At 43.4% G+C, this 25,722-nt stretch overlaps 1 protein-coding gene across 3 annotated transcripts in view; it reads left to right on the top strand.

The window, feature by feature from the left end:
• Positions 1 to 24,984, top strand: part of Hps5 (HPS5 biogenesis of lysosomal organelles complex 2 subunit 2) — a 35,529-nt gene extending 10,545 nt beyond the window's left edge. For 2 of the 3 annotated variants that reach the window (XM_055597607.1, XM_055597608.1), the window contains exons 7-23: positions 1,680 to 1,892; positions 2,148 to 2,219; positions 5,295 to 5,383; positions 6,079 to 6,257; positions 6,879 to 7,037; positions 8,101 to 8,287; positions 8,916 to 9,039; positions 10,581 to 10,730; positions 11,220 to 11,291; positions 11,574 to 12,151; positions 15,806 to 15,926; positions 16,126 to 16,281; positions 16,962 to 17,177; positions 18,021 to 18,134; positions 20,272 to 20,378; positions 21,760 to 22,030; positions 23,461 to 24,984. In XM_055597607.1, the coding sequence (XP_055453582.1) occupies positions 1,680 to 1,892; positions 2,148 to 2,219; positions 5,295 to 5,383; positions 6,079 to 6,257; positions 6,879 to 7,037; positions 8,101 to 8,287; positions 8,916 to 9,039; positions 10,581 to 10,730; positions 11,220 to 11,291; positions 11,574 to 12,151; positions 15,806 to 15,926; positions 16,126 to 16,281; positions 16,962 to 17,177; positions 18,021 to 18,134; positions 20,272 to 20,378; positions 21,760 to 22,030; positions 23,461 to 23,521 (2,869 nt within the window). In that variant the 3' untranslated portion in view covers positions 23,522 to 24,984. The remainder of the gene's footprint in view (positions 1 to 1,679; positions 1,893 to 2,147; positions 2,220 to 5,294; positions 5,384 to 6,078; positions 6,258 to 6,878; positions 7,038 to 8,100; positions 8,288 to 8,915; positions 9,040 to 10,580; positions 10,731 to 11,219; positions 11,292 to 11,573; positions 12,152 to 15,805; positions 15,927 to 16,125; positions 16,282 to 16,961; positions 17,178 to 18,020; positions 18,135 to 20,271; positions 20,379 to 21,759; positions 22,031 to 23,460) is intronic. The other variant, XM_055597609.1, reaches the window with a different exon arrangement.
• The last annotated feature ends 738 nt before the right edge of the window (positions 24,985 to 25,722 follow it).

Below are 25,722 nucleotides of genomic sequence, written 5' to 3' on the forward strand. Positions count from 1 at the left end.
AAGTCTCGAGGGTAGAGACACAGGTACAGTGAATGGCAAAGCAATGTGCTAGTTGTCTGGCAAGAAAAACCAGACAAGATTGGAAACAGCTTCAGTGAGTGTTATCTCTCACTGACAAAGTTCTTTAGTTGTTGCTCATGCTCAGAAGTATTCAGTGGCCATTGTTTTCATGCTGGCCCTGGTTGGTTTGCTGGCTACCGTATCTCTTACGATCGTCCCTTCTTTAAAAAGTTGTTATGCAAAACTTGAAGCATGCACAAAAGAATGAGTATTGTACAATCATTAAGGCCTTAAGTGTGCATTTCATGGGTTACAGTTCAGTTGCAGTAATGTAGAACCTGTTGAAGAAATAGCATGTAGAATTTCCCATTCTATTATCAGTTTGGGAGATCATGGATAGTATAATAATAGACACAGTTGCCATTTGTAGTGTGGTATGTGTTGTGAAAGCAGGGTAGGAGAAGCAGATAATTGAGCAAATGGGAGCCTAAGACATTTCTCAAAGGATGAATGATGCAGCCAAGTCATGAAGAAGACCTATCAGGAGATAGATATCACATTTTCTCTCATATGTAGAATCTGGACTTGAATAAAAAAATATATACACACATGCCTTTATACATGAATGGCCTGAAAGTAGAAGGGACTATTAGAGGGAAGAAAGGGACAAGCACTGCAAATTTTCCCTCCTGTAGATTCTGGAATTATGTATAGATGTATATTAAACAAGCATGTGCAGTCCTTTTAACTGCATCTGTATCAGTTGACATGGGCCATAGGTAGATGGGGAAGGGAACTAGTAGGAGAGGAGATAGGAGGTTGGGAGGTAAGAGGCTGATGGGGAGGTAATTGCAAGCAAAGCCCATGGCATAGATGTGTGCAATGTCAGAGTAAAACCCATTATTTTGCATACCAACTAAAACAATCGAGAAAAGAAAGTCATGCTTGTAATCTCAGCATCTTGGAGGCTGAAGCAAGAGAACTGCAGAGAGTTCAAGTCCAGCCTGGCTACATAAGAAGTTCTAGGTCAGCCTGGCTATAGAGGGAGACCCTGTTTTAAACAAAACCAAAACCCAAACAGACAAGTAACACAGAGAAAATAGTAAGAGGCGTTTTTAAGAAGAAGCAAATTAGCCATTATCTCCTCTGTATCTCATGGAGCTCAGCTCTCATCGCTGAGTGGACCGCTAAGGGAACAGAATGTACCAGGACACAGAATTTCAAAAGGTCCTGGGTTTTAAGAAAAGAAAGAGAGCATTGGATGTTTGTACTGGGGGAAGGCCTTGGAGATAGTTGGGAAATAACAGCTTGCATGAAATATCCAAAAAATTATGTTCTGCATAGTGACGGGGAAAGCCGTCGGTAGGGCTCACAGTAAACAAAGTGGTAATGCCTCTTGGATTTGAAACGGGCTTCGCTCCTTCTGGGAATAATAACAGTACTGATGTGAAGAGCTTGGCTTCCTGTCACAGGGTGGTTCTAGTAACCAGCCCTGTTTGGACCAATCTATGCCATTGTTTTCTCGTGTAGTACTGACAGAACAGAGAGAGGAGAAGGGCATTGTGGGTGGGGTATATGGCCATGCTGGTTTGTAGTACCAGTTTTCCTTCTTTGATGTGACTGCTTTTAAAGTTTCTTTTTTGTGGTGAATCTATTTTGTCTTTGTGGCTGGAAATTAGGGAAAAGTTTTGGAAAATTGGAAATAAGGAAAGAGATGGAGAATATGGGGCTTGTTTTTTCCCCGGAAGATGTGCCGGGCTCCAGCAGCCTCTCATCTACTGTGCGCGCCCAGGCTCCAGGATGTGGGAAGTGAGCTTCGATGGGGAAGTGCTCAGTACACACCAGTTCAAGAAGCTCCTGTCGTCGCCGCCCCTCCCTGTGATCACTACAAGGTAGCCACTTCCGACAGGGACTTCCTGGGGGCCTTGGGTTAAAGTCTGTGCAGTTGTGGAATGTCTCAGATTTGATTATACCTTTTAAAAGTGAGAGAATTTTTATTAAACGATTCAGAGAAATCAGAACAGTTCTTAACAACTGTCTTCATGATTACAGTGACTTCAGTAGGGGAGATGCCATTTAGGCTCTTGAATTTGTTTTCCAGTTCCCGTTTTCTCTATAGGTAGTGACCAGGTCTGTTTACCTTCCAGATCAGAGCCTCAGTGTGACCATGCAGTCACATCCTCACAGTCGCTGGCGTTCCCCAGACTCCTGCAGCTTAGGTAAGTTTCTCCTTTGCCCTTTTCTCCTTATTCAGAGGCCATTGCTTTTATGTTTATTTTATTTTATTTTTATTTTGTTTTGTTTTTTTCAAGACAAGGTCTCCGTGTGTAGCTCTGGCTGTTTTTGGACTCCCTCTATAGACCAGGCTGGCCTCAATCTCAGGTTCGCCTGCCTCTTGAGGGCTGGGACTTAAGGCATGCACCCCCACCGCTGTCCAGCCTACTTTTCAATGTTTAAAAATGGTGTTAGAGTGTGAACACAGGACCTTGTATGGCGATTTCTCTACACCTAAGCTAAACTACAGCCAGTCAGCTTAAAAAGATTTTCTGTGTGTGTTGCTGGGAATCAAACTGAAGAGTCTTGTGCATGCTAGATGAGCAGAGTCTGCCACTGAGCTGAACCTCAGACAGAATCTTGCTGTATTGCACAGGCTGACCTCAAATTCTTGGGACCAAGTAATTCTTTCTCAGTCTCCCAAGTAGCTGGGACTTTTGTTACATGTTACTACATTCAGGCCTTTCAACTTCAAAGAGAGAAAGAGAGAATGTGTATGTCTTCTTTAAAATTTTTATCTTCTTTTACACATTTTATTTTGCCTGTGTATATGTCTGTACATCATTTGCATGACTGGTGCCAGAGGGTATCAGATCTCCTGGAACTGGAGTTAAAGACAGTTGTGAGTGCCATGTAGGTGCTAGATTGAACCCAGGTCTTCTGGAAGAGCTGTTAGTTCTTTTAACCACTGAGCTGTGTCTCCAGCCCTACTCTCAGCTTTTTAATTTAATTTTATTTTTTAATTCACTTTACAGCCTGATCACAGACCCCCTCCCTCCGTGACTCCCGGTCCCACCCTCACACTTTCTCCTACTCCCCCATTCTTTTATCCTCAGAGAAGGGAAGCCTCCCTCAGTGAGTACCAACCCACCATGGTACATAAAGTCACAGCAAGACTAGATGCATCCTCTCCCATTGAGGCCAGACACGGCAGCCCAGCTAGGGCCACTTCCAGCTTTTTAAGGTTGTTTTTATGTTGAATTATTTCTGGGAAGTTTGGCGGTGACTGTGTTGCATACTATTCAGAACATAAGAGAAATGAAGAGATCCCTTTCCAAACCAGTTAGAAGAGTTTATAATTGTCAGGGAGCTTTCCGGCAGGCAGTACCCTCTGGTAAAGGTTCTCATCCTCTTAGAAACTCTGTACTTGGTGGGCTGCTGTAACGATGTAGCATGTCAGTGTGAGCACACAGGACATAAGCAGCTGTGGAGCCGGTCCTTGGAAGCTCAGTGAAACCAGCTCTCTGTCTTTTAGGTCCTTAACAAGTAGCTTACATGAAGGTCTGCTCCAGGCCGACAGTTCACTTCCGCTTAGGGGTTAGCCGACCTAGTTGCATTAGGTACAGAGTCAAATACTGAGCAGCATGGAATCCCACTCTGGAGTTTGTCAGCTGTTCTACCGCATCGCATGGGTGGAGGGATCTGTCTGAGTTCCACGTTATAGTGAGCAGCTAGTCCTAGTCTCTTTTACTAGTTATTATAACTAAGTGAAAACTCAAAGAATGATAGTGTTTTTGTAGGCACTCAGTAGAGTGGCCTACTGATTGGGGTTTTTCAAAGGGCAACTAACAGCTCTTTTAAAATATAGTGAAGATGTTAATATTTTCCCCAAAGGTTAAATTAACTCAGGTCACAATGGATATGGTGCTTCTTTCTCTTCTCTGACTTTGCTGTTGCTGTTTAAGAATGCCTTCGTCTCCTTAGTGCTGTGATCATAGGTATGTGCTATCATGCCTAACTGCTTTGACTTCTTCCATTTATATTTTTTCTTTGACTTCTTAATTCTTTTATCTTTGGTGTCACAGTTTATCATCAGTGAAGGAATGGAAGGATGAAGAATGTATGAATTATAAGCCTGTGTTCTTAAGTCTCCTTTGTCACCTTCATTTAATCAAGGCTACTGTTTCTTTTATATTCATTTTACTAGGTGTGTGTTTGTGTGTATACATACCTGTCCTGTGGGGGTGGTTACTGGAGGAGGTCAGAAGACACTGTGTTGGATCTCCTGTTGTTAGAGTTGGCAGTGGTTATCAGCTGCTGGCTGTGAACTGAACTTGAGTGCTCTGGAAGCACAGAATGTTCTTAACCATTGAGCCATCTTTATAGCCTCTGGGTTATTTATTTTCTCTTCCTTCCTTGAAGTGGAAGTTTCTTGTTTCTTTGAAGACTCAGATCTTCCTATTAATTTTGATGATTGATTGGTTGATATCTCATGTGCACTGGTGCTTTGCCTGTCTGTGTGTCTGTGAAGGGGTCAAATGAAGGCTCGGTGGTTGTGGTAGTTAGGGAATCTATTACTTTTTGATAATTCAATAAAGTGTAATAATCAGGACCCCAGGAAACAGGGAATGAGTTTCTGGAATAAATGAGTTTGAAGGAGAAACGCTCTGTGAAATTCAGAGGTAAGATCCGGCTTTGGAGTTGCACTCCGCAGTCTAAGTAAGTGAGGCCTTGGACCTTCATGCTGAATGGCCCTGGCATGTTATTTCATCTCTCTGACAAAATAAAGTAACACTTGTACCTTGATGGACTCATTGGATTATGTAGCTGGAGCCCTTCATAATACTTCTGGCATGGCTAGGTGTTCTCGGCCTGTGCCACCTACACACACCGCTGAAGTCAGAATATTGCCTTTCCTGACAGAGACTCCTAAGGCGATTCACTGTGAGTGGTTGGTCTGTCTAAACGAGTGTCTGTATTATATCTGAGAAGTTGAAAAAGTGTCACATAAATCTTTCTTAAGCACGCCTTTTTCTTTTTCTAGAAGCTATTTGTGTTTGTGTCTAAATGTTCCCAATTTGGCACCATTTGATGCTGTGTTTTCATTGGGCTTAGGAAGGAGATGGTAAAGTTTGTTCAGTTGAGTTGCCACTGTATTCTCTTGCACAGTCTTATTTAACTTGAATAGCCGATGAGAGTTTGAGTCCAGGGAGTAATAAAGTTCTGTGCCTGTGAACCTGAGGGTTGTGTTTATTTAATTATTTTTTGTCATTTTTTGATGTCTTTTATTTTTCTTCCAGTGAACACTGTGTGCTGACTTGGACAGAAAACGGAATTTATATTTTCATTCCTCAGAATGTTCAAGTTCTTCTTTGGAGTGAAGTCAAGGGTAATTATATTTTTCTTTCTTAGGTAACTTTTAGCCTCACAATTGTATGTGAAAATTAATTATGAGAAATTTTATAATGTGAGAAGTTGAAAATGCAGGGAATAGTTATTATGTGTGACTAACAGAGAAAACCAGTTCCTTTACTTGTGGTTACAACCAGAGATATGGGAAAATGTAGCATTTCTGGTAAGACAGTTCCTTGATTTTGCCTTTTGGGGTCTTTTCTCCCGAGAGAGAAAGGAGGGGTCGTTAGTGGTCTACATTATTGTGTGAGCTCCAGGTTATAACTCTGTACAGTGTTACAGTCTGGCCCAAAGCATATTGCCCGGTTTTTCACTCCCAATTCCTTTTCACAGGAAATAGCATTTTAAACTTAGGGTTTTAGATCAGGGAGCTGTGGGGCTTTGTTTTCTAACCTTACAAAAGTATCTAAATATGATTTCTTTATTGAAATACAAGTATAAAAAGAGATAACATTTCATTCAGCCAAATATTATTCACCTTATAATTATGATTGTAGCCCATGTAAAAATGGTAGGGTTTTTCCTTCTACTGCTGGGGATCAAGTGTGGGCCTTGTACATCCGGGCAAGTACCTGGTCGCCAAGCTGCATTCCCAGCTGGGCCTTACAGATGCAGCAAGGGCTGTTTGGTTAATATTCTGTCTTTGTGGTTTTTTTGTTTGTTTGTTTTTAGGTATTCAGGATGTAGCTGTCTACAAGAATGAGTTGTTTTGTTTACACTTTAATGGGAAAGTCTCCCATCTTTCCCTTTTATCCGTGGAGCGCTGTGTGGAACGCCTGTTGAGGAGAGGCCTGTGGGACCTGGCTGCTCGCACATGCTGTCTCTTCCAAAATTCCATCATCACCAGCAGAGTGAGTTAGGGGTTTACTTGTGGATGTTCATTATGGATTGCTATAAAGTTGCTTATCTTTATTAACCTTTTTGTGTGACTTACACATGTAGAGTTCAAGTCTTCAAAGAAATCATGGCAGATGTATCTGAGGGTGGGTGAAGGTGGTGTAACTTTGGTTTTAAGAAAATATCAGAGTAGGTGGTGGTAGTGCATGCCTTTAGACCCAGCACTTGAGAGGTAGAGGCAGGTGGATCTTTGTGAGTTTGAGGCCAGCCTGGTCAACAAAGTGAATTCTAGGACAACCAGGGCTACACAGAGAAACCTTGTCTTGAAAAACCAAGAAAAAAAAAAAAAGAAGAAGAAGAAAAATAAAAGGGAAAAAATATATTAACTTAGAAATATATTTTAATATATTTTAATTTCAGAGCTTGCTTTAAGGGGGATGATTATACATAATGGTAACTCTTAGTTCTTAACATATAATATGTTCTCATTAAATCTTCCTAGCTTACTAAGCTTTCTTAAAACACCTATGAAGGTTTATTCTTGTGGGAGCACCTTTAGTTCTTTGGCTATTTGGATATAGCTGCAGTTACAAACAATAAACTGTTTTGTTGGTGGTTTCTTATCCTTTTATTAGGCAAGAAAAACACTGACTGCAGATAAATTGGAGCATTTGAAATCTCAGCTGGACCCTACAACTTATAGTGAACTAATTTCTCAACTGGATGAATTGATCTTAAAATTTGATCCTTTGGACTCAGCTTGCAGTAGTAGAAGAAGCTCCATTTCCTCACATGTAAGTGCTTTTTCTTAACTTAGTCATTCAGTATGTGTGTTGAGGGAAGATGGCATGCACACACAGGCAAGCATGAATGTCAGGGGACATCTTTCAGGGATCAGTTCTCTCCTTCCTCCATGTAGGTTCTGAGTATTGAACTCAGGTCATCATATATGGCAGCAGGTGCCCTTTTTACCCCTGAGCCATTTGACAGCTCAGTAACTCTTTTAAGAGTTTTTTAGTAAGTCCAAGGATTTTTTTGCTTTCCACGTAGTACTTTTTTGGGGGATAGTGGTTTGGAGATGTCAGCTTTTTCTTTTTGTTATTTTGATAGACTACATGAGGTAAACAGTGTGTAAAAAGGGAAGGGTGGAAACTGTGATTTGAGAAAATGTAATACATGGTTGGTTGGTATTTTCCATTAGGCCTTTGGCAAGGAGAACATGGTAGAAGAAAGCTGTTCACCTAATAGCATCCAGGAAGCCAAGAAGGAAACAAAGCAGGGATGGGGTCCCAGTATCTCATTCAAGGGCATACACAGTAACCTAACTGTTACTGAGCTCCACTTCAAAGGTTTGCCACCCCCCCAGTAGCACCATAGATTGGGCATCAATATATGGACACATTCAGAACCCAACATGTAACAGGGGAGCCTTTTTCCATGGTGAGCAGTGGGGGGAAATCAGGTGTGTCTCGAAGCTACATTTGTTTGTCACTGTTTACTGCTTGCTGTTCCCAAGTTGTTCACATAGCTTCATGTTTACTAAGGTGCTTTTCAGTCTGTGACTTCAGATGTTTGATGTTATCTGAGGTCTCAGTGCTGCTCAGGACTGCCTCATTCCAACCCCCTTTCTCACTACCTGCTTTCCAAAGGCAGGACAGGCTGAGTGCTGTGGTGGGCGACACAGTATCACTAGCTTATCTGACACCAGGGTGCCAGCTGGCCGCTCTTCGCTTGCGTGTGCTGAGGAGCTGCAGCTGTTGGCGCTGACCTTCCGCTCTAGTATTGTCATCCTTCTGAAAGGCTGTGTTGCGTTACATGGAGAACTTTGATCTTGAGGGGAGTTATTTTCATTTTTAGGAAAGTTTTAGCATCTTGGACTCTGGTATTTACCGTATCATCAGTAGTAGAAGAGACAGTCAGTCCGACGAAGACTCTTGCTCCCTTCACAGCCAGACCTTCTCAGAAGATGAGAGACTTAAAGAATTTGCCTCACACCAGGAAGAGGAGCAGCCAGAGCACAGCTGTGGTGCGAACAGACATGAAGGTGATGAGTGTCTCTTGTTAGTCACTGATGAGGAACAGTTGTTCACTGCAAATTGCCAGGATAATCTGCAGAGAGTTTCTCCACGGTAGAGACTAGCGACCGATAGATCTGCTGGCCGCTAGAAGTTGGCGATGTATAGGTTGCTCTTTAACTCTTGTTTGAACTAACATTTGTAAAGTGCCTAATTTGTGTCATGCATAAAAAATGCTACACAGGTTAAGACAGAGCATTAGCCAAAATGAGGAAGAATTTTATCTCACTAACCACATTATTTTCCACCAGGAATGAAAGATGGCTTCAGTTTTGGGAGCCATTGCCTTCCCTTTTCAATGTTCCAGCATTCCTGTGACTGAACTGTTGAGAAGAGATTAGTAGACACTCTAAACTACCCTTGTGGCTTGTGGGGATTCAGGGTTAGTAGTTGATAAAGGTACCTGGCTCAGTGTTTCACGTGGACCATCCATGCATCCCATAATCCTGTGTTCTGTGCTCATTTGTATCTGGATCAGTTATGATTTTGGTATAGAATCCTTCATTTCCTTTGCTTTATTCATTTCTAAATTTGTTTGGTCCTTTAAAAAACTTCCATGTGATTAGATGTTTGTTTTTCCCTGCTTCTACTTATTAGACAGTGTTTTCCACAGTCCAGAGACGTCCGAGATAGAGAAGAATGAAGCTTTTCTGCCTTTCAGCATTCCGCTGCCATTTCGCTCTCCATCTCCCCTCGTATCTCTTCAGGCTGTCAAAGAAAGGTAAACAAGGCAGTCTTGTCATCTGATTCCATTTCTCACTTTGCTTCAGTTATCACTTGACATACTGAGAAGGAAAAGATTTTAAATGATAAAAAGGTCTCAAGCTATTTCTCTAATAAACTGTTAATAAACTGCTAATTTCTCCTTTCAACCCTGGGGAACTGAAATGTTCCTCTTTGTTTGTGAAGCTTAGTATGTAAGTTGTAGATGAGACCCGTATACCAGACATATCAAAATTAAATATTGTAGTTTCATCCCTCCTGTATGCCATAGTATGTCCACGTGGAGGAAGGAAACAACTTTGTCTCATCAGTTCTCTTTCTCCTGTGTGGATTCTAGGGACTAACTCATCCCGTCAGGCTTGGTGGCAAGTGCCTGTACCTGCTCAGCCGTCTCTCTGGCCCATTAGTCTTTTTGTGTGTATGTGAAGATGTATGTATTTGTATTTGTGTAGGGGGCTGTGTGAGTTTATGTGTGCCATGTGTGTGCAGGTGCATGTGGAAGCCAGGCTGTGTTAGATCCCCTGGAACTGGCGTGACAGGGAGTTGTGAGCCCTCATGTGGGTGCTGGGAATCAACCACTGAGAATCGAGGTGTCTTGCATTACTTTTAGTCATTTCTTGATCCTTTTTCACTTAAAGGGTCATAAATGGAGGATTTCCCCCCTTCTTGAGACGTGTCCTCACTATATAGCTCTAGCTGCCATGGTACTCCACATGTAAACTGGGCTGGCATCAAATTCACAGAGCTCCATCTGCCTCTGCTTCCCGAATGCTGGGGTTAAAAGTGTATACAGCCATATCTGGAACAATTGGAGATTTCTGAGAATTCTTCCTAGTTCATATGTGAAACCAGTCTTGGTGCTGAGAACAAGAGAGATGTATTTTCTGTCCAGCTACTTCCCAAGTCCTGCTAGGTGCACATTCCTCTGTGTAGAAGGTCTGTTGTGAAAAGTTGGGAGCTAAGTTCCATGAAGAAGTTCCTTGTTTTCTGACCAGGAAGTGGCTGATGGCCACACGCTTAACTTGCCTGAGTTGAAGGAGACATTACATTGCAGAGACAACTGGATTAGAGATCTTCCCTTTAGCGATGACATATTCAGGACAGTGTTTTGTTGTCTTTTTTTTTTTTTTTTTTTGAGACAGGATTTCTCTGTGTAGCTTTAGCTGTCCTGGAACTTACTCATAGACCAGAATGGCCTGGAACTCACAGAGATCTGTCTGCCTCTGCCTCCTGAGTGCTGGGATTATAGGTTTGTACCACTGCTTCCCAGCTTCAGGCCAGTTTTATAAACACAAAGAATCACTTTATTCTAAGTTTATATGAGCCTCCTGTGAAGTGTGGATGATCAGAGAGTGTGCTCGTTTGCTATAAGCAGAGTCTGTCTTATTGTGAAGTTCAAGATGGCCTATAGTACTAATAGAAGGATAAAAACGTCAGAAGCAAGTGCTATGGCAGCTGTAATATATAACTACTGTCACATACCAACTCTCGACAGTGTTGATACGTTTTCACGTTAGCTTTTTGGTATTTGACTTCCAGTGTTTCTAGTTTTGTGCGTAAAACTACTGAGAAAATTGGCACCCTTCATGGAAGCCCAGAGCTGAAAGAGACATTTGAGTCCAAGGATGTGGAGCAAGCACACGAAGAGGAAGTGAATGCAGTTACGTGCCCTTTGGAGGAGGACCCTGAGTAAGTCTCGTGTCTGGGTCTGGAAAGCTAGGAGAGCTGCCAGTGTGAAGAAGCCGTAGACTGTACTGTTGGAGACTTTGTGTGGGTGACACTGCCCCCGGAGACTGTTGTATAGCTCAGAGACTGCAAATTCCGCGGTTTACAAGGAATTAACAGAGTTCTGGTTTCATGTCATCCTGTCCCATTCCTGGAATGTCAGAGAGGTGTTAGATTAAGAGATGACTAACATCTAGGGCTTGTCCTCGCTCTTCTGACTAGCTTGTAACTTTAAGTCATTAATACTGTCTGGCCTGTCAGCGCTGGGATGTGCCATTGCTTGATGAATTAGAACTGAAAATTTGATGAAGATAATGGGGAATAAGATTCTCTAAGTCAATGTGGCGTGTAACACACTTGCCATTTGGTAAGCAGCAGAAGTCTCGGGCTAAGAAAGCTTTGCTTGTCCCTAATGCCTGTGAATAGGATTCTTTCTTTTCCATGCTTTCTTAGGGAGAAAGAAATTGGTCAGCCTCCTGAAGAAGACAGGCTTCAAGAACTCACAGCAGTGACAGCAGAAGCAATGTGAGCGTGGAGGGTTTACAGTGAGTGGGGTTGGCCTTTGTGTCCAAAGGCAGTAGTGGGCTTGACTCTGTAGGTCAGAGGTAGCCTTATTTGCAATGGATGTTCAATAATCAGTAATGTACTCCAGTGTCTTGTTGGCTTGCTGGGATAGTTGTCACTTAAAGAGCTCAAAAACAACATCTATCCCAGGTGAGTGTGGTTTACCAGTTAAGTATTTAAACTGAAATAATCTGTTTTTAAAAAGCGAATGAAGCAACTTTTACATTTGTCTTTTTCTCGCAGGACCAAGTTACTGGACCCTCTGGTTTTGTTTGAACCCAAGTCACTAAGAACGGTTTTACAAGAGTGGCTGCCACAGTTAGAAAAGACATTTGCCATGGAAGACTTGGCTGGCATTTCCAGTACTAGCAATCTACCTGTGAAATCGAATCTGGATGTGCACCTCCTTAAGGAGTCAGAAAAGAGAATATTAGATGAAGATAGTGAAAAAGAAAAAACGGTCTCTTTAGGCCTTGAAGAAACTGGTGGTAAAACAGCCTGTGGCTCTGTGTGCAGCCTTAGGGAGCCCTTGGGCGGCAGCTTTCGAGTGTGTTCTCCATACACCATAGCAAACAGCCTTCAGAAGGACCTGGTAGAACTAACAATGTTGTGCTTGGAGCTGAACGTGTTGACCTCTGCGGTGGAAAGCATAGGAGGACCTGTGGACAGTGCTCCACAGCAGCTCTCTCCTGAAACCCTGGCTTCTCAGTTCCTAAAGAAGTACTTTTTCCTCCTGGACTTGAAAAGAGCAAAGGATAGTATCAAGCTGAGTTACACCAACAGCCCTTGTGTTTGGGACACTTTTATTGAAGGACTGAAAGGTAATTGTCAGGTAGCATTGCCTTCCCTTCTGTTTTCTCCTCTCTCTCTTAAAAAAATATTTATTTGTATTTATGTGTATGTATATGTGCTTCTCTTGCTTTGTGCCATATGCATGCTTGAAGAAGCCTAAAGAAGCATCAGATCCCTTGGAGCAGGAGTTATATAGGTGGCTTGTGTGCCTCCTCTTGTATGTGGGTGGAAATCAAACCCAATGTCCTCTTCAAGAGCAGCAAGTGCTTTAACTGCTGAGCCGTCTCTCCAGCCCCTCCGCTCTCTGTGTCAGTGTGTGCATGCACATGTGTCCGTGTGAACCCCTGCATACGTGTGTGTATCATGGCACAATTGTAGAGCTCAGAGGACAGCTTTGGAGTCACTTCTCTCCTTCCACCCTGTGGGTCCTCAGTATTGAACTCTGGTGTCAGACTAGGTGGCAAGCATATTTTCCACTGAGCCATCTCAATGAGCCTGTTTTCTACTCATTTAAGCTTTAATAGTTCTTCAAACATTGACTTACTTTATTACTGTATTATAAGAAATTAGTTTTGTTTTTCTTAAAGTGACATTCAGAAAATGTTATCGCAATGTTGGAACAGCTGGGGTAAAAGTAAGATGTTTGTGAGTGCAGATGTGGGAAGGTGCAGAAAATTCTTTCAGTGGCTTGCTAACACAAAAGAGCGCACTGTGTAGTATACAGTGTGCTACAGAATGTGGTAAGTGCTCGTTCTGTACCAGGCTTCAGAGTGGATGAACTAATTTACATGAGGTGCTGGAGGCACAGAGATGCTGGCTAGACGGCTGCAATCATAGTCCAGCTCAGATGCACACTTAATGTCTTGCTTGTTTAAGGGTCTGGGAGAGCTGTTCCTTCGCTCAGTGGGAAGCTCTCTTTGTGGAGTCCAGGAAGTTCCTTGAAGTTCGCTATAGTGTTTTCAGCTCTCTCCTTCCCTAAGGTTCATGGCCAAGGCTGGCTTCGTGTATCTGGGGAGTGCCACCTGGCTGTGGCTTACCAGTCTTGTTTCACATGACTCTGGTGAGCATCCCTTCCCCCAGCACGCCCTAACTGCAGAGGAAATGCAGGCACTGTCCAGTTCTTGTGTACAGGAGGGTGGGGAGTGTGTAGGTCTGTGTTGCCCAGCCAGCAGTGTCTGCTCAGGCTTGGCTGTAGCTCATGCCAGCTGTCATCCTCACAGCCATGTTCACATGTGTTGCTCTTTCCTCTGCTTTGTTACCCTGGTTTTGAGGTCCCTCTCCCCTTTGGAATTCTGCCTGAGTAGCAGATACCATGTTGTCTCCAGCAATTGAGATTTTAAACACACAGTTTCTTCATTGCCCAAAGTGAATTGCCATGGGTATACATACTTGCATATTATCTACATTAAAGGTCTTTTAGCTTCCTGGCATCTAGGGCTGGTGAGATGGCTCACCAGTTAAAAGCTGTGGCTGCTCTTCCAGAAGTCCTGAGTTCAACTCGTAGCAACCACGTGGTGGTTCATGAAGGAATCTAATGCCCTCTTCTGGCATGCAGGTGTATAAGCAGCAGAACACTCATATATTAATAAAAAATATTGTAAAGGTGCATATACAGTTACAGTTCTGCTTCAGTTCACATATAGCAGCTTAAAAGCCTAAGTATTTTATGTGAAATAGGAAGTAAGATACTTCTTTTCCAGTGGAATGTTTGACAGTGTTTCTAACTTAAATTGTGTCTTTAATCTTGGGGATTAGGAAGACGGCTCAGAGTGTACAAGCACCTGCTATGCGAAGACGGAAGGAGAGAGCACTCCTCACGGTGGTCCTCTTACCTCCACATGTGTGCTGTGGCATGCAGTCCTACCCCATACATGGAAACACACATTGATAATAAAGTTATTTTTTTAGGTTATCATAGAAAGTAAGGCATCATGGCATCTTCATATATGTGTCATTATACTTTTCCTCATTCATTTCCTGCCTTCTTTTTCTTCTTTGCAGCTGATGCCTTTTTTCCTTCGGTTCTCTTCTGTTACTTTCTCTGTATCCACGTAAGCAAAACATGTGGCATTTGTCTTTCTGAGTCTGGCTTATTTCCAGTGGCATCCATTTTCCTGCATGTCATGATTTCATTTTCCTTTATGACTACCTAGATTCCATCTGAGTATGCACCATTTTTAATCTACTCATCTGCTGATAGACACACAGGCTTGTTTGGTGTCTTGGCTGCTGTGAACACTGCAGCGACATGAGTGTGCAGGCATCTTTGGCGGGTCAACTCGGGATGAATGCCTAACAGTGGTGTAGCTGGTTCCTACGGCGGATGTAGTTCCAGCTGGGTGACAGACCTCCACATTGACCACCATAGCTGCTGCGCCAGTTTGCTCTCCTGCCAGCCCTGGGGAGCTCTTCTTTCCCCACATCAGGTCCAGCGGAGTGACTGCTTTCCTCATGGTTCTGAAACTGTTCTTTGTATATGTCTTCAGGACCATCGAAAACTACTGGGGGAAAAAAAACTCATTTACTTAAGTTCAGAATCATATCCTTTTTATTTTCATTCCTTTTTCTTTTCTTTCTTTTTTTTTTTTTTTTTTTTTCTTTTGAGACAGGTCTCTCTATAGAGCTCTGGCTGTTCTGGAACTCACTGTGTAGACCAGGCTGGGCCTCAAATTCATGAGTTCCACCTGCTTCTGCCTCCTGAGTGCTGGGATCAAAGGCTTAAACCCCCAGGCCTGATTTTTTTTTTTTTTTTTAAACCAAGAAAGGTTTGTTTTCTTTTGTTTGTTTTTTTCTGACACAGGGTTTCTCAGTGTAGTCCTGGCTGTTCTGGAACTCACTCTGTAGACCAGGCTGGTTTCTAACCCAGAGATCCACCTGCCTCTGCCTTCCAGGTGCTGGGATTAAAGGCGTGCGTCACCATGCCCAGCCCCCTGAAAAGGTTTTTAACTAGATTGCCACTTACTTCATTCACTATTTTTGGCTGTAAATGATTTCTGGCTGCTCCCAAAAGTCAGTTCTTTTTTCTTAGGATAAGTATTTGCTTGAGTGCTGTTTTTTTCAAGGTCAACTATTTTTAAATTAATTTTACTAAATTCAGTTCTACAAGATGATAGGGGGTATTGGTTGTATTAAAAACTGAACAATTTGCCATTGAAAATAGAGATGTGGCTTGTATACACACACACGAACACGCACGCACACACGCACGCACACACACACACACGTCCTATAAACTTATTTTTTAAAGCGTAGTAGTCACTTTCATAGTCACTATTTGTTCTTTTGTCCTCTGAAAATTTCAGTGAGTCTGAAGAGGAGGCTCAGTGCTTGGGTGCTAGTGCTTTGCTCTTTCAGAGGACCTGAGTTTGGCTCCCCGCCCCACATCAGCCGGCTCAGCTCCAGCTCCAGAGGATCCAATGATCTCCTCTGGCTTCTAGAAACAGCAGCACACATACCCAAAAATAAACATCCGAGTGAGTTTTCTTTGCCATTTTGACTTTATGGTCTTTGAACATTGAGATTATATAATGGTAGGTTTTGTTTTTGTTGCCTGCTGAGCTTAACAGATGTTGGGACCTTGCCCTCGTGGGTGACAGTAGCGTGTGATAAAGACTGTTGAATGAATGTGTCCAGGAACATTTGCAGCAGAAAGGTGAAGGGAAAGGCTGTGCTTTACTTTTCAGAAATGGCAAGTTCTAATCCTGCATATGCAGCGCTGGAAGAAGGAGATCTGTCCACAGGGTTACAGCTGCTCGATGGCGCCGTCCCTTCCGATAGCCCCTTGTTGATTGCATTTGCCACCCGGTAGGTTGTCATGTATGTTGTTTGTGGGAACCCAAACATCTACAGTGTTTTTATGGCTTAGGAGCTAAAGTTTGGCTCATTTGCATATTGTGCAGTTTCTTATTAGAGCATTTGTTCTTATTTCTTAGGAGTCCTTAGTATAAAAAGCCAGGTTCTGGCATTGAAACTGGAAACTGATATGCTCTGGTTTCAAATGCAGGTTGTATGACAGATTTGGGGAGTCTGCCCTTCGAGCCTTCATCAAGTTTTATCCTTCCATCTCTCCTTCGGACATCGCACAGCTTTGTCGTCATCATCCTGCTCAGTTTTTGGCCTATCTAGACAGTCTGGTGAAATCAAGGCCTGAAGATCAGTGGTGAGAAGGCGTGTGTAGTCTCTATTTTAGGTGGAGAATTGTTTCAGTTTTATCGCTACTGTGGAAGATGTCAGCTACTGTGGAAGATGAGGGCTTGGTCAGTTTTAATCCCCGTCACCCCCGCAGCACATCACAGATGCACACGTAACACACTTTCCCTCCGCTCTCTGGGAGGCTCTCAGGTTCTCTGTGGAAAGTGAAGTCCTTTGTGCCGGAGAGATGCTCAGCAGAGGACCCAGCTTCCATTCCCAGCACCCACATGGCAGCCCACAGCAGTCTGTAACTCTAGTTCTAGGAGATCTGATGCCCTCTTCAGTGACCTTCCACGGTACTACAAACCTGTGACAAGCGACAGATATAGAAAATAAAAAATAATCTTCAAAAAGAAAACAAATTCTTGACTCAGTAGGGCTTCTCAGTCCCGGCCGGCCAATGCTTTTCATTGAAGTGGCGCCGCTTTCATGGGTGGATCTGTTTTTGCCCTTTTACTCTTAGGCTGAGCCTCGTTTCTCCTCTCCATAGCAGGAAACTCCCATTTCCCATTTAGTTATTAGACTGGAAACTTTCTGTTTACCACATGGGTCCCCCCCAGCTTTTTCCTTATCTCACAGCTGGTTGTCATTTGGTATACGGATGCTCTCACGGGTGTTTCCAGTTTTTTTTTTTTTTTTGCAGTGCAGGAGCTTTCGGGTTGTCCCCCAACCGTTTTCTCTCCAGCCCCACACCGTGTTCTTTCTCATGAAGATTAGTGGTTTTTCTCCCCAACTTGCTCTCAGGCCATCCTTCCTTGAGTTTCTTCTACAACCAGAATCTTTAAGACTTGACTGGCTGCTTTTGGCAGTGTCCCATGATGCTCCGCCAAGCACAAGTACAGTGGATGATGAAGGACATCCCAGGTAAGCCGTCTTCCAAGTGGAATTGCTTGTATGTTCACTTACAGCGTTCATGCTAGTTAGCAGCAGAAAAACTTAACCAAGTACTGGGAGCAATGAGATTACATATCCATGTAAATCCTAGTGGTTCTGAACACTTGTGAGTTTACAAACTCTAAAAGAATCTCACGATTCCATTCAGAAAAATGCACATTCATGTAAAAATTTGCACATAACTTCAAAGAATTAAACTGGTCTTCCTGCAGCTCTTTGGTAGATCCACAGTGAACCCTGGATTAGCCTGTCTTAAAAACAAAACAAAACAAAACAAAAAAACTGTGTATGTATGTTTTCTTTCAAAAGACATGTCAACTAATTTGTAAATGTACCAGTAGGATTTGAAAAAAATAGAATCTGGAAAAAAGAAAAAAAAACACTAGTATGCAATTCAGAAACAGTCCTTGTATTTTCTTTTAAGGGAAGCACTTTTGAAAGCACTGCTTCCTGCCAAATGCCTATTTTGTTTGACTTACTCCTTGGAAAAAGCCTAGAATGATACAGAGTGCCTGTAAGTGATAGAATCAAGGTTTTGATCAGTGTTAGGATTAAACTCAGAACCTGCTTACTAGGAAGGCACTCTAACACTGAGATACACCCTCAGGCCCTATTTTCAGTGTTTTTTTTTTGTTTGTTTCATTTCAAGATGACCAAGTTAAAAGTAGCTATTTTTTTATTTTTGGAGAGCAAAATATTTGGACACTATAATAATGGAATATGCTTTAGCTATAGTCTTACCTATTAGATGACTAAAAAGTACTTTATAGAGTTTATTTCCTACCTAACTTGCTGTATTCTTTCATTTCATAGGCCCCATTCACACTTGCTTTCCTGGGGTTACAGTCAGCTGATCTTTCTTCTGGTTAAACTTCCTGCAGACTTTACAACCAAAGAGAAAATGGCTGATATCTGTAGGTCTTACGGGTGAGTGAGGATGTTTGCAGATGCTGGTATGGCGACTGGGATCCAGACATAACCTAGTTAAGGTCCTGCTTTATTTTGTGTGCTTTATTATGTAAGGATTCAATTTGATACTAAAATGTAAATGCACCTTAAGATAAAGTGCCATCATTTTTATTGTCTGTGTTTGGCTGTTTTTCCTGCATGAATGTCTGCGTACCACAGAGACCAGAAAAGGGCATCATGTCTCCTAGAACTGGAGTTACAGAGAGATCTGAGCCACCATGTGGGTGCTGAGCATGGAACCCAGGTCCTCTGGAAGAGCAGCTGGTGATCTAAGTCCTGAGCCATCTCTCCAGCCCCCTGTTGTGACAGTAAACATCAGCAATTTTTGCAATTTTGTTCCTGTAATGTTAGGAGAAAATGGCCTCTTGAGTTCCTTGTACTCCCTCTGTCCAGTTTTTAGAGCCACTTTTCAGGCTGTTATATATTATTTGCAGACTGGTTCCAGTAGACGAAAGATTTCCAAGAAGGGAGAGATCAGAATAGGCTCCCTTGGTGAAGGGTTCAGGAGGGGAAGAGATTGGGAGTCGGCCCTGGAGGCCATGGGGCAGGATGGATCTGCTGAGGGAAGCTGTAAGATGAAAATCCACACTGCTAATGAGAGGGTTAGGCACTGTCTAGGGGTACTGGCTTCTGCTCCACCTGGTATTTTTTAGAGGACCTTCACCTTCATACCCCTTAGAGGTAGTTTATGCATTGACAACTATGTGATACCTATTTGTTCGTTGATAAATAGATATGAGGCTGGCCAGGTGGCAGGTGGAGAGGTCAGGAGCTACCCTTTTGGACTTAAATAATAAGTAGTTTGTTCTATCTTAATTTGATTTGGGGAGGGGCATGTGCATGCCCTGTCATCTGTGTGGATATCAGAGAACAGCCTTCTAGAGTTTCTCTTTTTCTACCAAGTGGATACCAGGGATTGAACTCAGGTTGTCAAGCATGGCAGCATGCGTGACCTGCTGAGCCATCTCTCTGGCTTCCTTTTAGACTCTCCGGAGATTATATCTAGTGTCATACCCAAGAAAGGAAAGCCCACAGGAAGAGATTGTGTTAATTATTACAGGATGAGGGGTTGGTGATTAGGGAGAGCACCAAGGAGAAAGTGAAGGATTGAGATTTGGAGACACATACTGATTGTGTATTGAATGTTAAAACTTAAAAAGCAGGGGCTATTTCAGGGGTTAAGAGCACTGGCTACTCTTCCAGAGGATCGAGGTTTGATTCTCAGCACAACCATCTGTAACTCCAGTTCCAGAGGCTCTGACATCCTCCTTTATCCTCCACAGGGACCAGACAGGCATGTGGTACATATCCATACATCCTGGCAAACAACCTATACATAAAGGAGACAAATTAAAGAACAAAACTACTTGCAAAGCACATAAAGCTTTGTTTCTTCAGTGCACTAGATTAAGGCTGTCGAGTAGAGGGTGTGTGATGGTGGAAAGATTCTGGTGCTCCGCCTACTAGCCACATGTGCTCACCAATATTTAGTTGCAAAACTTACTTCTAGCAACTGGAGAGATGGCTTGTTGCTAAGAACACTTGCTACTCTTGCAAAGGACCCAGACTCAATTCCTAACACCTACATAAATGTTTACCACTGATATCATTCTAGTTCCAGGGCATCTGATGCCCTCTTCTGGCCTTTGGGGGCCCTGAGCATGTATAGTATGCAGAAACATGTAGAGACCAAGCATTTATATGCACAATATAAAAATAAATCTCAGGGGTTAAGAGCACTTTCTAGAGGACCCAAGTTCAATTCCCAGCATTCATGTGCAGCTTACAACTGTCTGTAACTCCAGTTCCAGGGCCTCTAGTACCCACTGTTGGCCTCCTTGGGCAACAGACACACATGTGGTCCATAGACATACATCTAGGCAAAATACCCATACATATAAAAATTTTTTTAAAAGTTTTTTAAAATAAATAAAAAGCTTGAAAAAAGACTTATCTTAAAACAGCAAGTTAACTCTGGGTTTTAATTTTAATCCACTTTTACCTTAGGCCTTAAGGACCCGAGGGGCTGATACGGGCAGTGCGGTTTGTAGACATTTACGGCACTTACTCCTCTCATCAACTTTGTCTCTTTAAGCTTCTGGCCTGGGTATCTTACACTGTGTCTGGAGCTGGAGAGGAGGAGAGAGGCCTTCACCAACATTGTGTACCTGAATGACATAAGCCTGATGGAAGGGGACAATGGTATGTAAATCCCAGCTGGGAACCCCTCACTGTACTGTTCTGGAAGTCTCTCCCCAGCTTTGCAGGAAGCAGTTCATAGATGAGGTGGATGCTGGGGTGGGCCAGCTCAGAACTCTGGATCTGGGCCTGGGTGGTAGCCCAATTGGTCAGCCCAACAGCTCCCCGATGCCCACACCACCAGGACCAGCTCTCCCACTTTGCCCAGGTGAGGCAAAAAATGAGGACTGCCATGATGGCCCAGCAGGCGTGAGCACCTGCCATTCCTGCAGAGGACCAGAGTTTGGTTCCCGTCACCCCATGCTGGGTGGCTGAGACTTGCCTATAACTCCAGCTCCAGGAACTCTTAACTTCCTTTTCTGGCTACTGTGGACACCCCTACATATGTTCTCACATGTGTGTGCGCACACATGTATACATACACACAATAAGTCTTAAAAACAGCTGAGCAACGTAGCTTCCTCCCTGAGAGCCCTGGCACTCATACTGTAAAGTTTTTCCATGGGCCTGACCTATCCTCTTATCCTCACTGCACACTGTTAGTGACAGGCACTGACAGTTTCTTGTTTTGAGACAGGGTTTCTTTGTGTCGCCCTGGTTGGCATGGAACTCTTTCTGTAGACCAGGCTGCCTCTGCCTCCCAAGTAAGTGCTGGGATTAAAGTCATGCACTACACACTGTAGGCTTTTAAGAGCTCAGCTGGTTCTTTGCTGTGTCACATTATCTACTGTGTCATCTGTGTCAGCAGCGCAGTTCTCGCCCTCCCCTGCTTGCCCCTACTCGAAGGCTGGATGTCATGCAGACTGCATGTTTCCTCCTGCCTGTTTCATTCTTTAGCTTTTGCTCGGATATTGCTTCTTCACAGAACCTTTCTCTGCTGCTCTGAATGGCACTTGCACTTCTATAGTCCTTATTCTTTTCCTTCATACACTCAACCTGGTTTATAAATAGTGGTTTACATATATATGTAAGGCTGTATTAACCTGATTGCTGCAGGACTGTGGAGGTTGTGTCTGTTGTGTTCCTCGTTGCAAATCCAGAAAGTTTGAGGATGATTTTTAATTCTGTGTGTTCAGAAGGTTTGGGCTAAGGTGAAGCGACTCTGTTTCCTGTTTTTTGTTGTTGGGATTTTTGTTTCGAGACAGGGTTTCTCTAGATAACAGCCCTAGTTGTCCTGGACTCATTTTGTAGACCAGGCTGGCCTCTAACTCAATAGAGATCTGCCTGCCGTAGCCTCCTGCATCCTGGGATTACAGGCATGTGCTACTGTCAGCTGAGACTCTGTTCGTGAATGTGTTTGTTTTTAAGTGTCCTTACAGTTTTGGTGCTTCATGTATGGAGCCTGCATGCTTTGGGTCAACCCCAGTGTTGTTTCTGTGTACAGGGTGGGTCCCCGAGACCTTGGAGGAATGGAAGCTTCTCCTGCATCTGCTTCAGAACAAGAGCGCAAGGCCAGCCCCTCAGGAGTCACTAAACGGAAGCCTCAGTGATGGGCCTGCCCCCCTCAATGTGGAGAGTGTGGCACTCCTGTTAGCTAAGGCCATGGGCCCAGATCGGGCCTGGTCACTGCTGCAGGAGTGTGGCCTGGCCCTTGAATTGTCAGAAAAGTTTACCAGAACCTGTGACATCCTGAAGATTGCTGAGAGAAGGCAGAGGTAATGCCAGCCTGTCATCACTCAGTGGTGCCTGGGCACGTGGGCCCTCACACTTACAGAGGGAGATAGGCAGGAGTGCAGAGTCATGTCTCAGTTGCTCACTAGCACATGAGGAGACTGAGACACATTTGTTGACTGTAGAGTAAAAGAGGGAGCCAAAGTAAAGTTTTACTCATAATAAAGATCAAGCTACTCTTGAGGTTGATGTGTGTCCCAATAGTGTGCGTCCTCAGTTTTTTTAAGAATAGCTTTTGCCAGGTCTGTAAGCTAGCTGCTTAGGAGGCCAAGGCTGGAGAACTACAGGTTCAGAGACACACAGGGTGAATTAGTGAAATCCTGTCTAAAAAAAGTGAAGAAAAGCTGCAGATGTAGCTCATGGCAGAGCATTTATTTATCATTCATGAAGCCCAGTGTCCAGTTTAAAAAACAAGGCAAAACTATATATGTATGTACACACATTTTATTCAAGTTTCTCTTTTGCTGTTTGTGGTAAAATAGATATGGTGGGAACAACAGAAACCAGGCCAAACACACTTGTAATCTCAGCACTGGGGAGGCTGGGACAGGCGGGTCAGCAGTTCAAGGCCACCCTGGATTGGATAGCAATAATTACCTGTCTTTAAAAAAAAGAAAGAAAGAAAGGAAAGCAAAACCATGTGAAATTTGCTGTCTAGAACATTTAGTTATTTAGTGTATGCATGTTGCTAAGCAGTCAATTTCCAGTATCTCTTCTGTGAACTGACACACCAGAGCTATTAAACAGGCCTTCATTCCCATACCCGGCAACCACCATTCTGCATTCTGTTGAGTTTGAGCATCCCAGATGCCTCATCTAAGTAGAATGATAACAGCATCAGGTTGAGTATCCCATTCTAATGTAGCTGGGATCAGAAGTATTTCAAGTTTCAGAATTTTTTGGATTTTTTTAAATGTAAATAAATATTTACATTTAAAAGTTTTGGAGTTTTGCATCAGAACTGCTCAACTGGTTTGCATTTTCCTAATGACTGTTGATGCTGAATGAACAGTTGTGCTTAAGGTTTTGATGTCATCTCTGGAGAAATTTTAAGTCCATTGCCCTTTTTGTACTCAAGTTGCTAGTTTAGTTGTGGAACTCTGCCATATTCTAAATGTCTAACTGCCTCTTGCCAGGTAAGAGTTGCATATATTTTCTCCCATTCCAGATTACTTGTTCATTCTGTTGTTCCTTTTCTTTTCTTTTTTCCAACGCCGTGCTTGAGGCCTCCTCTCAGCCTGGCAAGCATTCCAGTTCTCTGAGTCATCATGTCCCCAGCCCACTCTCCTGGTTTCAGCCTGTGTCTTTTGAGCACAGAAACAGTGTTTTGAATCCTCTTAAGTCTTTAGAGTTTTTAATCTGCTACTAAGAATGAGAACAATTGAATTTCTTGTTTCTTTCTGTGGAATTTCAGAGCGCTGATACAAGGCATGCTTGAGAAGTGTGATCGGTTCCTCTGGTCCCAGCAGGCCTAGTGGGAGATCTGGCAAGGCATGATAACATTTTGACCACGTGGAATCCTGCTCTAGAGCCTTCAGAGGGCCTTGCCACAGAAGGAAAGGGAACATCCCAAACCATGCCATGAGCAGAACAAGCCGTGCCACTGCAGCTGCTGTTGACACCATCTCCACCTTGGCACTTGGCCTTTGTGGCTGTGACCTGAGAATTTCTCAGCCCTTTAAAGCCGGCTTTTGGAAGAAGTCTGTTGCCATTCACTGGAACCAGCACGGGAGTGCGCGCTGCTTTATGGTAGTCACTGTGTACAGAGTGGTGTCTGAGCTGTTAGTGCGTCAGGGAATGTTTTCTGCTGTGCAGTTCTGTTGGCAGAAGCTGTCTCATGGAGACAGACAAGGTTATGAACAGGAGTTCAGTACTTTCTACATTTGTATGAGGCCATCTAGAAATTACTGAATTAGGACTTGGAACCGTGACATTGTTTTTGTTGATATATGTAATAAATACTGAAGATCCAAATTAGAGTTTTAAATGAAATTGCCCATATCTGACTTGAGCTCAATTTAAAATATTTTTCCAATATTTATTTGATAATTTCTAATCTAAACCTACATATATTGACTAGTCACTGAAATGTATTATCTGTAATTTTTAAAGAGAGTGACCAAAAAGAGTTCTGCCCCCCCTTTCTTTTTTATTGAGTCATGCACTTTTTCTCCCCTCCCACCACCGTCCCTCTCTTATCGGAAACAGAGCCTTACTTTGTAACCCAAGCTAGCCTGGAACTTGCTGGTAGACCTGGCTTCCTCAGCCCTGTGTTTGCTTCTGCCTCCTGAGTGATAGAATTAAAGGTGTGTATCATCACACACATTTTTAAAAATTGTTTTTAAAAAGCTGTAATAAGAGAAAGCCAAGCACTGATATAAATTATACCAAATGATTGTATTATTTAAGCCATGTAACTAGACTGTCATTTATGAGAAGATGCTGCCAACCAACCCACAGGTCATTTCTGGTTCAATGACAGGCTACCTGGCCTGATTTCCCTACACTGTATCGGTACCTTGTTGCCCCTTGCTGAAAAGTGCTGCTGAGAAATGGGACCATCCCAGACTAGAAAGAAAAACAACTGGACCTTGAATAAGGGCCAGCTTAGAAAGAAAAACAGCTAGGGCTACTAAACCTTGAGTAGAGGCCAGACCAGATGGCCCTCCTCAGAAGACAGGATGAGCTTATTTAAGATAAGAAACCTGGGGCAGGAAGGACTGCTCTTGGAAGAAGCTACAAGCTGCCAGCTGCAAAACTGCTGTCTTTCTGCTGACCAGTCAATGTAAAGAAACATGTGTGGTCTGATTTTTAGGTATAAAATACTCTCTGCTTTGTATGCTTGGGGTCGTCTCCTGCCTTGAAGGGGCGACCCCCATCGCGATCAGAATAAACTGCCTCATGCTTTTGCATCGAACCTCGAACCTCGAACCTCGAACCTCGGTCTGTGAGTCTCCTTGGGAGGGGGCGGTCCCGAGTCCCTGCATCGGGAGTGCAGGTCTTGCACTGCTGCCTCCTTGTCTAGCTGGGCTCCTTCCTCCTCAGAGACAGGAGCCTCCGTGGCGTGGAGGCCTCCCCTCAACGTTCGCGTGCTAGAGAGTCAATCCCAAATTCAAGTGGCGGTGGGTTTTGGAGGCTTGAAGGTAGTAAGTAGGAATCAGAAAAAGGTCATAAAGATGGGACCCCCACGGTGGTGTGAGAGAAGAGGAAGCCACCGGTCTGTGTGACATTTGCAGCACACAAGACACTCACCGGGCACCAAAGTCCACCGTGGGACTTCCCAGCCTGTAGAATCATGAACCGAGTACACGTGAACATTTTATAAGGTGTCCAGGTGTGCTATTATGTTACAGCAACAGAAAACACGCTCAGCTTTGTTTAGCCTAAAAACAGATTTATTTCACCGCTTATTTTTATGCCTGTCTATGTGTGATCGTGGAATGGTGTCACCTGTGTTTAGGGGGGATCTTTCCTCTTCTCTGGAAACTTCCTTAGAGACACACACAGAAGCACGCCTCACCGATGCCTAAAGCTTCTTTGCTTTTATTTTTTAATTGTATTATGCGAGGTGGTACACATGAGGGCAGGTGCCGCTGAGGCAGGGGGGAAGCCAGATCCTCTGGAGCTGGAGTTACAGGTGGTTGTGAGTCTCCCAAATATGGGTGCTGGGACCCAG

Source organism: Psammomys obesus, unplaced genomic scaffold (assembly GCF_907164565.1).
Source record: "Psammomys obesus unplaced genomic scaffold, mPsaObe1.curated_primary_1811, whole genome shotgun sequence".
Taxonomy (NCBI): Eukaryota; Metazoa; Chordata; class Mammalia; order Rodentia; family Muridae; genus Psammomys; species Psammomys obesus.